General features: G+C 46.8%; 1 protein-coding gene across 1 annotated transcript in view; it reads right to left on the bottom strand.

Annotated features, from left to right (window-relative positions):
- Positions 1-3,564: 3,564 nt before the first annotated feature.
- LOC135030565 (heat shock 70 kDa protein 12A) overlaps positions 3,565-11,274 on the bottom strand; it is a 251,484-nt gene continuing 243,774 nt past the window's right edge. The window contains exon 9 of the mRNA XM_063953943.1: positions 3,565-9,533. Coding sequence (XP_063810013.1) covers positions 8,899-9,533 — 635 coding nt within the window. The 3' untranslated portion in view covers positions 3,565-8,898. The remainder of the gene's footprint in view (positions 9,534-11,274) is intronic.

Below are 11,274 nucleotides of genomic sequence, written 5' to 3'. Positions count from 1 at the left end.
ACTGTCCTCCTGCTGGAGCTGGTCTATCTGTATCTCCTGTCTTACGTTGCATGTCCTTCCTCACCCTCCACTGTACTGACTGTCCACCTGCTGGAGCTGGTCTATCTGTATCTTCTGTATCACGTATGCATGTCCTTCCTCACCCTCCACTGTACTGACTGTCCACCTGCTGGAGCTGGGCTATCTGTATCTTCTGTCTCACGTATGCACGTCCTTCCTCACCCTCCACTGTACTGACTGTCCACCTGCTGGAGCTGGTCTATCTGTATCTCCTGTATCACATATGCATGTCCTTCCTCACCCTCCACTGTACTGACTGTCCACCTGCTGGAGCTGGGCTATCTATATCTTCTGTCTCACGTATGCACGTCCTTCCTCACCCTCCACTGTACTGACTGTCCACCTTCTGGAGCTGGTCTATCTGTATCTTCTGTATCACGTATGCATGTCCTTCCTCACCCTCCACTGTACTGACTGTCCACCTGCTGGAGCTGGGCTATCTGTATCTCCTGTATCACGTATGCATGTCCTTCCTCACCATCCACTGTAGTGACGTTCCACCTGCTGGAGCTGGTCTATCTGTATCTTCTGTCTCACGTATGCACGTCCTTCCTCACCCTCCACTGTACTGACTGTCCTCCTGCTGGAGCAGGTCTATCTGTATCTCCTGTCTCACGTATGCACGTCCTTCCTCACCCTCCACTGTACTGACTGTCCTCCTGCTGGAGCTGGTCTATCTGTATCTTCTGTCTCATGTATGCACGTCCTTCCTCACCCTCCACTGTACTGACTGTCCGGAGTTGCAGAGACGCCATGATGGTGATGTAATGGTTCTTCACCTCGTGTGGTCATGGTTAGATAGATATAATGAGACACCACAATGACATAAAGCAGAGTGAGTTTGACATGTACTGTGTATTTATTTGCAGAAAGAGACAGACCATGTACGTAGGCACAGTGTGGTTACCATGGTGATAATCTATAAGAGAGAGGATATTGAGGCGTGTCGTAAGTCCAGAGCCAGAATGCTTGTAACCAGGAGACAGACGGAAGGATTCCGCACACTCAGTGATACAGAGATGAAGGCGTCTCATCCATGGAAATGATCAGTAGAAGAAATAATCAGAAAGATGCAGAACAGAAGCGTAATGAACATATAACAATATAAATAAACATATGTACATTCTTCAGTTTTGTATATACATAAACTCATATATAACATTTCCTCAGTCTGGTGAGGATACAGAACAGGAACTCAAACAGGTCGCACCAACCTGAAAAAAGTCTACTCTGTAAATATATTGTCTCCGAAATCTCCGGGGTAATTTACTAACAATGCTCAAATATTAAGTAACCCACACAACATTCTGGGCCAGATTTATTAAGCTCGGTGAAGTGATAAAGTGGAAGGTGATAAAGTAGCAGCCAATCAGATCCGCACTGCCATGTCACAGGCTGGGTTTGAAAAATGAAAGGAGCTGATTGGCTGGTGCGTTATCACTTCACCGGGGTTATTACATCAGCCCCGCTGTACCTTGGAAAGCAAATCCCTGGTCATCTGTTTGAGTTTCTCGTTATGTAATTAACCCAATAAAGGCTGTGTGTGGAGGTTTGCCCAGCGTCACTGGACTAATGGTGACAGAATGTCGGGTACACCCCGGGGGGCTCAGAAACAACAGCCGAGAGGGCGTCTGGTACTGATGCTCTGGAACTCTTCACCAGATCATGAATAGGAACATAAATTTAGATGAAGGTTTTGTATAAAATGCATTCTCTCTGTACTGGCCAGTGGCTAGGAAGCTGAGGTAAGTACATGACTGAAGCTACACAGCACAGAGTAAGCACGTTATATACGTTTCTGCAGAGTCCTCCCTCTAATGTGTGCGTATAATTATTACTTCAGGTCCCGGAGTGTATACAGAAGGGGGGGGTCATGCATTATCCAGGGAGGTAACAGGGCGGATTGCTTTGTGGTTAGAACATGCGCAGAAATGGGATCTGACCACATATTATTAGTGGAGCCTATTTATCAATTGCAGTGACTTGTAGTGATAAGAAATTACAATTGTGGGGTCTAAAGCCGTATAATTGTTACATATTCCCCCAAATCTCCTTTATCATGAGACGTACCCCACTATACGGAGTATTCACACGGATTGTCACAATGGCAGCTACTCTGGAGAGCAGGAGCTCTGTCATCTTATTCCCGCCTGCTCTGGCCTCTATTATACAGTCTGCTAGATTACAGAGTCTTCTTCAGGTCTGCAAGTCAAGTTCCTACTGAATGAAAGTATGTTCTGTATATTCTATATATTCTATATATTCTGTATGGTCTTTATATTCTGTATATTCTGTATATTCTGTATATTCTGTGTGTTCTGTATATTCTGTGTGTTCTGTATATTCTGTGTGTTCTGTATATTCTGTATATTCTGTGTGTTCTGTATATTCTGTATATTCTGTATATTCTGTATGGTCTGTATATTCTGTATATTCTGTATGTTCTGTATATTCTGTGTGTTCTGTATATTCTGTGTGTTCTGTATATTCTGTGTGTTCTGTATATTCTGTATATTCTGTATGGTCTGTATGTTCTGTATATTCTGTATATTCTGTATGTTCTGTATATTCTGTGTGTTCTGTATATTCTGTGTGTTCTGTATATTCTGTATATTCTGTGTGTTCTGTATATTCTGTATATTCTGTATGGTCTGTATGGTCTGTATGGTCTGTATATTCTGTATGTTCTGTATATTCTGTATATTCTGTATATTCTGTATGGTCTGTATGGTCTGTATGTTCTGTATATTCTGTATGTTCTGTATGGTCTGTATATTCTGTGTGTTCTGTATATTCTGTATATTCTGTTATATTCTGTATGTTCTGTATGTTCTGTGTGTTCTGTATATTCTGTGTGTTCTGTATATTCTGTGTGTTCTGTATATTCTGTATATTCTGTATGTTCTGTATATTCTGTGTGTTCTGTATATTCTGTGTGTTCTGTATATTCTGTGTGTTCTGTATATTCTGTATATTCTGTGTGTTCTGTATATTCTGTATATTCTGTATGGTCTGTATGTTCTGTACGTTCTGTATATTCTGTATATTCTGTATGGTCTGTATGGTCTGTATGTTCTGTATGTTCTGTATATTCTGTATATTCTGTATGTTCTGTATATTCTGTATATTCTGTGTATTCTGTATATTCTGTGTGTTCTGTATATTCTGTATATTCTGTGTGTTCTGTATATTCTGTATATTCTGTATGGTCTGTATGTTCTGTATGTTCTGTATATTCTGTATATTCTGTATGGTCTGTATGTTCTGTATATTCTGTATGTTCTGTATATTCTGTATGGTCTGTATATTCTGTATATTCTGTATGGTCTGTATGTTCTGTATGTTCTGTATATTCTGTATATTCTGTATGGTCTGTATGGTCTGTATGTTCTGTATATTCTGTATATTCTGTATGTTCTGTATATTCTGTATATTCTGTATGGTCTGTATGTTCTGTATGGTCTGTATATTCTGTATGGTCTGTATGTTCTGTATGTTCTGTATATTCTGTATGGTCTGTATGTTCCGTATATTCTGTATATTCTGTTATATTCTGTATGTTCTGTATATTCTGTATGTTCTGTATGTTCTGTATATTCTGTATGTTCTGTATGTTCTGTATATTCTGTATATTCTGTGTGTTCTGTATATTCTGTATATTCTGTATGTTCTGTATATTCTGTGTGTTCTGTATATTCTGTGTGTTCTCTATGGTCTGTATATTCTGTATGTTCTGTATATTCTGTATATTCTGTGTGTTCTGTATATTCTGTGTGTTCTCTATGGTCTGTATACTCTGTATATTCTGTATGGTCTGTATATTCTGTATATTCTGTATATTGTATGTTCTGTATATTCTGTGTGTTCTCTATGGTCTGTATATTCTGTATATTCTGTGTGTTCTGTATATTCTTTGTGTTCTCTATGGTCTGTATATTCTGTATGTTCTGTATATTCTGTATATTCTGTGTGTTCTCTATGGTCTGTATATTCTGTATATTCTGTATGTTCTGTATATTCTGTGTGTTCTCTATGGTCTGTATATTCTGTATGTTGATGAAACAGGACATCACGAACATTGTTTTTTACTACAATGATAATAAAACATTATTTAGGTCAGTTACGTGGCACAGAGCCCTTGCAGGGGTGCCACGGCTGGTGGTTCAGTACCACATTATGTCTGGTATACAGTATGTGATTGGTGTCTGCCAGTCACACATATACGTGCACACCCCGTCTGCCAGTCACACATATACGTGCACACCCCGTCTGCCAGTCACACATATACGTGCACACCCCGTCTGCCAGTCACACATATACGTGCACACCCCGTCTGCCAGTCACACATATACGTGACACCCCGTCTGCCAGTCACACATATACGTGCACACCCCGTCTGCCAGTCACACATATACGTGCACACCCCGTCTGCCAGTCACACATATACGTGCACACCCCTTCTGCCAGTCACACATATACGTGCACACCCCGTCTGCCAGTCACACATATACGTGACACCCCGTCTGCCAGTCACACATATACGTGACACCCCGCCTGCCAGTCACACATACGTGCACACCCCGTCTGCCAGTCACACATACGTGCACACCCCGTCTGCCAGTCACACATATACGTGCACACCCCGTCTGCCAGTCACACATATACGTGACACCCCGTCTGCCAGTCACACATATACGTGACACCCCGTCTGCCAGTCACACATATACGTGCACACCCCATCTGCCAGTCACACATATACGTGCACACCCCATCTGCCAGTCACACATACGTGCACACCCCGTCTGCCAGTCACACATATACGTGACACCCCGTCTGCCAGTCACACATATACGTGCACACCCCATCTGCCAGTCACACATACGTGCACACCCCGTCTGCCAGTCACACATATACGTGCACACCCCGTCTGCCAGTCACACATATACGTGACACCCCGTCTGCCAGTCACACATATACGTGACACCCCGTCTGCCAGTCACACATATACGTGACACCCCGTCTGCCAGTCACACATATACGTGCACACCCCGTCTGCCAGTCACACATACGTGCACACCCCATCTGCCAGTCACACATATACGTGCACACCCCATCTGCCAGTCACACATATATGTGACACCCCGTCTGCCAGTCACACATATACGTGCACACCCCGTCTCTGTGTGTGCCGCGCCGTCTCTGTGTGTGCCGCGCCGTCTCTGTGTGTGCCGCGCCGTCTCTGTGTGTGCCGCGCCGTCTCTGTGTTCCGCGCCGTCACTGTGTGTGCCGCGCCGTCTCTGTGTGTGCCGCGCTGTCTCTGTGTGTGCCGTCTGTGTGTGCCGCGCCGTCTCTGTGTGTGCCGCGCCGTCTCTGTGTTCCGCGCCGTCTCTGTGTTCCGCGCCGTCACTGTGTGTGCCGCGCCGTCTCTGTGTGTGCCGCGCTGTCTCTGTGTGTGCCGTCTGTGTGTGCCATGCTATCTCTGTGTGTACCGTGCCTTCTCTCTGTGTGTGCCGTGCCGTCTCTGTGTGTGCCATCTCAATTCTGTGTGTGCCGTGCCATCCCTGTGTGCCGCGCCATCTCTGTGTGTGCCGCGCTGTCTCTGTGTGTGCCGCGCCGTCTCTGTGTGTGCCGCGCCGTCTCTGTGTTCCGCGCCGTCTCTGTGTTCCGCGCCGTCACTGTGTGTGCCGCGCCGTCTCTGTGTGTGCCGCGCTGTCTCTGTGTGTGCCGTCTGTGTGTGCCGTTTCTGTGTGTGCCGTGCCGTCTCTCTGTGTGTGCCGTGCCGTCTCTGTGTGTGCCGTCTCTGTGTGTGCCGTGCCGTCTCTCTATGTGCCGTGCCGTCTCTGTGTGTGCCGTGCCGTCTCTGTGTGTGCCGTGCCGTCTCTGTGTGTGCCGTGCCGTCTCTGTGTGTGCCGTGCCGTCTCTGTGTGTGCCGTGCCATCTCTGTGTGTGCCGCGCTGTCTCTGTGTGTGCCGTCTGTGTGTGCCGCGCCGTCTCTGTGTGTGCCGCGCCGTCTCTGTGTTCCGCGCCGTCTCTGTGTTCCGCGCCGTCACTGTGTGTGCCGCGCCGTCTCTGTGTGTGCCGCGCTGTCTCTGTGTGTGCCGTCTGTGTGTGCCATGCTATCTCTGTGTGTACCGTGCCGTCTCTCTGTGTGTGCCGTGCCGTCTCTGTGTGTGCCATCCCTATTCTGTGTGTGCCGTGCCATCCCTGTGGGCCGCGCCATCTCTGTGTGTGCCGCGCTGTCTCTGTGTGTGCCGCGCCGTCTCTGTGTGTGCCGCGCCGTCTCTGTGTTCCGCGCCGTCTCTGTGTTCCGCGTCGTCACTGTGTGTGCCGCGCCGTCTCTGTGTGTGCCGCGCTGTCTCTGTGTGTGCCGTCTGTGTGTGCCGTTTCTGTGTGTGCCGTGCCGTCTCTCTGTGTGTGCCGTGCCGTCTCTCTATGTGCTGTGCCGTCTCTGTGTGTGCCGTGCCGTCTCTGTGTGTGCCGTGCCGTCTCTGTGTGTGCCGTGCCGTTTCTGTGTGTGCCGTGCCGTCTCTGTGTGTGCCGTGCCGTCTCTGTGTGTGCCGTGCCGTCTCTGTGTGTGCCGTGCCGTCTCTGTGTGTGCCGTGCAGTCTCTGTGTGTGCCGTGCCGTCTCTGTGTGTGCCATCTGTGTGTGCGCCATCCATCATTAGATCAACAGTGTCTAGGTCAACCACTATAGGTCGACAGGGTTTGAAGGTCGACAGGGTTTCTAAGTCAACATGTTCTAGGTCAACAGGTCAAAAGGTCGACATGAATTTTTCATGTTTTTTTGGTGTCGTTTTCTCCGTACCGTGACCGGGAACACCAATTAGTGCACCGTGTCCCCTTGCATGGCTCACATCGCTACCGCTGCGCTCAGCACAGGTTACCGTTCCCAATCATAGTCCACGTGGATCGTCCAAGTATAAAAAAGTTTTGTTGTTTTTTTAAATGAAAAACTTATGTCGACCTTTTGACCTGTCGACCTAGAACATGTTGACCTAGAAACCCTGTCAACCTTGAAAACATGTCAACCTAGTGACTGTCGACCTATAGTGGTCGAACCAAACATTGTTGACCTAGACAGTGTCGATCTTCAGACCGGATCCCGTGCAGCCGAGCGGTACAAACTGATCTTGTGCAGTCTCTGCGCAGCCCAGAACTTACTCAGCCGCTGCGATCACATCCGCCTGTCCGGTCCCGGAACTGACGTCAGACAACCGCCCTACAAACGCCTGGACACGCCTGCGCTTTTCCAAACACTCCTAGAAAACGCTCAGTTGCCGCCCACAAACGCCCTCTTCCTGTCAATCTCCTTTTGATCGGCTGTGCGAATGGATCCATCACACAAACCCATCGCTGAGCGGCGATCCGCTTTGTACCTGTGCGACGCGCCTGCGCATTGCGGTGCATACACATGTGCAGTTTGGACCTGATCACCCACTGAATAAAAACGCACAGCAGCGGTCAGGTCTGAATTACCCGACTTTGGGCCTCTTTCCTGGATGAAGTTCCTACAGCAGCACGTATAATAAGAGCAGAACGGCGTCAGTAGATCCTTTCTAATTGTGGTTCTCTCTGGCTGGAATAGCGACACATTCTCTGCACTCATAGGTGGATAAACGGCTTCATTCAGACCTGAGCAGCAAATTTGTTAGCTAATGGGCAAAACCATGGGGGTCATTCCGAGTTGTTCGCTCGTTATTTTTTTCTCGCAACGGAGCGATTAGTCGCTAATGCGCATGCGCAATGTCCGCAGTGCGACTGCGCCAAGTAAATTTGCTATGCAGTTAGGTATTTTACTCACGGCATTACGAGGTTTTTTCATCGTTCTGGTGATCGTAATGTGATTGACAGGAAGTGGGTGTTTCTGGGCGGAAACTGCCCGTTTTATGGGTGTGTGCGAAAAAACGCTACCGTTTCTGGGAAAAACGCGGGAGTGGCTGGAGAAACGGAGGAGTGTCTGGGCGAACGCTGGGTGTGTTTGTGACGTCAAACCAGGAATGACAAGCACTGAACTGATCGCACTGGAAGAGTAAGTCTGGAGCTACTCAGAAACTGCTAAGAAGTGTCTATTCGCAATTCTGCTAATCTTTCGTTCGCAATTTTGATATGCTAAGATTCACTCCCAGTAGGCGGCGGCTTAGCGTGTGCAATGCTGCTAAAAGCAGCTAGCGAGCGAACAACTCGGAATGACCCCCCATGTGCACTGCAGGGAGGGCAGATGTAACGTGTGCAGAGAGACCTGGGTAACACCATGTGCAGTGCAGGGGGGCAGATGTAACATGTGCACTGCAGGGGGGGCAGATGTAACATGTGCAGAGAGAGTTAGATTTGGGTGGGTTATATTGTTTCTGTGCAGGGTAAATACTGGCTGCTTTATTGTTACACTGCAATTTAGATTTCAGTTTGAACACACCCCACCCAAATCTAACTCTCTCTGCACATATTACATCTGCCCCCCCTGCAGTGCACATGGTTTTGCACAATAGAGAACAAATTTGCTGCTGCAATCAGGTCTGAATTAGGCCCAAAGGCCAGCAACAAAGGTCAGATCCAGTAAGATATACTGAATTCTAGTCTCATGACAAGAAGAGAAATAGCGCCCTACTTTCCGGGCCCCATAGTACCATTGCTAATATGCAGTCTGACCCCTTACCAGAGGAAAATAAAGTGACAAAACGCCAATCCCCATATAACCAGGGAAACAGTAGCTGCCAAGGTGCAAATGAATGGCTAATACTTTCCAATGGTTGTATTGCGCAATCTCCAGGTGGTTGGGATTAGTATGATAAGGAAGACAGGTCTCAGCTAATGGAGAGCAGGATAGATAGAAAACAGTTCTAATTCAGAAAATCAATGCTGACTTTGACACTTTTAGAGGAGGCAATGTCAACGGCCATGGCTTTTAGCTCTGTATCCCCAAACTGCATGATGGTTTGGATCTCTCTGCGGCTTGGAACTGGGGAACATTCCACTCCTGTGAGATCCAGCCTCAGAGTACCACACTTCCGCACCCCGGGGTCGCTGATGAAATTCACCTCTTCTTTCTCTGAGCTGTAGATATTGATTATGATGAGAAGTTGGGAGGGTCTGGATGGGGTATAGCTACGTTTCACCGTCTCCCCCAGAGCCACTGACTGGTCAGCCAAAATGAATTTATCAAAGACATCTGTGCACCATCGTGTTCCATCCTTTAATAGGAGTTTCTCTGGTGGGTGTTTTCCTTCAACATATCGATTTAAGACCCCTACTCCATATGTCATAGGAGAACGACGCACTTTAATTACAGCTGGATCCAACCCAAACAAGACGGCTCCTTTCAGGATAGTTAATCCTACATCGTGGGGTATGATGACTCGACACTGGTCTCCAAATGCTTTCTGTACTGCCTGCTGGAGGAGGGGAGACTCTGCAAACCCACCTACTAAGAACAGGAATTTCACGCCACACACCTCAGGCTTCTGGAATAGGTTTGCTGCGAGACAAAGTATCATTTATTAGTCATTCACATCCCCCAAAGTACAACATAAATCATACATTGTTCATAACCACAGCGCAAGGGAAGGGAATGGCGGAGGTCCAGCACAGGATATGCTCTCAAACAGTGAAGCCAACAATTTATTAGTGTTTCAAAAGAAAATGTTCTTTTACTCCTGAAATAGAGTATGTGTTGGTGGTGATTCCATGGTTTTGGTATACAAGGTACACAGTAATGGGGATAAATATCTTTCTGGGGGCACACCTGTGTATGTATGTATGTATGTATGTATGTATGTATGTATGTATGTATGTATGTATGTATAGTGCCATGTAGTGTATATATTTTAAAATTTTATAATATGAACTTTTATTTCTACAGTACTGGTGGGAAGGATATTCCCTATTGGGCGAGTGTACTAGCTGAGGTCTGTAGCGCTGTCGGTTGTGCGGTTTAGCGGTAGTGGTACGCAGTAATAGCTGGGGTAGTGTGAGGCTGCTGTTCCAGAGCAGGAATAGAAGAATGACGTACGTTTCACCTGCTCACAGAAGCCCTCATTCCCAGTTGATCGCACATAGCAACTTTTTGCTGCTCGTGCGATTAACTTGACGCCGCCTATGGGGGAGTGTATTTCTGCATAGCAGGGATGTGATCACTTGTGCAGCCCTACTATGCTAAAAAAGCTTCCTGCAAAACAAGACCAGGGTCAGATCTACTTACCCTGTGCTACGGATCCAGCGACGAAGGTTCTGGGATTGACATCAGACATTCGCGCTCCAAACACCTGGACACACCTGCGTTCGGATCTCCACACCTGGAAAACGGTGAGTAGACGCCCCAGAATGCCTCCTGATGTCAATCTTCTTGCGATCGCCGCAGTGATCACTTTGTGCGCTGGCGTCGTCGCTGGCGTCATCGCTGTCGTCGCTGCCCAGCAACGATTGTCACCAGGCAAAGACACACGTGCGCATTGCTGGCACCGTGCAGCCGCAGTCCCGGCACGTTTGCACCGCAGCGAAGAACCGCTGCGTGTGAACGGGTCGGAATGACCGCCAGAGGCTTGTTTCATTCTGACCTGATCTCAAGCCTTCATGACAGACAGGTAGTAAGAGACAGTGATACCTCAGTTATCTATTCTCAGATATTGTAGGAGTAAGATCTCCGGACCAGAGAGTATATAACCTCCAGGACTAATACCACTGTTATATGGGTAGACTGCCTTCTCCATTCTAGCACTTACATAAATATTATTAACATCTGATATTTCACCATCACGATATTTAAAATCTACGCTCTACTGCAGTATATATACACTACATGACACTATAGGTACAGTATATACACACTACATGACACTATGCGTACAGTATATACACACTACATGACACTATACGTACAGTATATACACACTACATGACACTATACGTACAGTATATACACACTACATGACACTATACGTACAGTATATACACACTACATGACACTATAGGTACAGTATATACACACTACATGACACTATAGGTACAGTATATATACACACTACATGACACTATACGTACAGTATATATACACACTACATGACACTATACGTACAGTATATACACACTACATGACACTATACGTACAGTATATACACACTACATGACACTATATGTACAGTATATACACACTACATGACACTATACGTACAGTATATACACACACTACATGACACTATGCGTACAGTATATACACAATA

The sequence above is a fragment of the Pseudophryne corroboree genome, unplaced genomic scaffold (genome assembly GCF_028390025.1).
Source record: "Pseudophryne corroboree isolate aPseCor3 unplaced genomic scaffold, aPseCor3.hap2 scaffold_501, whole genome shotgun sequence".
Classification (NCBI taxonomy): domain Eukaryota; kingdom Metazoa; phylum Chordata; class Amphibia; order Anura; family Myobatrachidae; genus Pseudophryne; species Pseudophryne corroboree.
The sequence above is the reverse complement of the archived record's forward strand: the minus strand, read 5'-3'. Positions and strand labels throughout refer to the sequence as shown.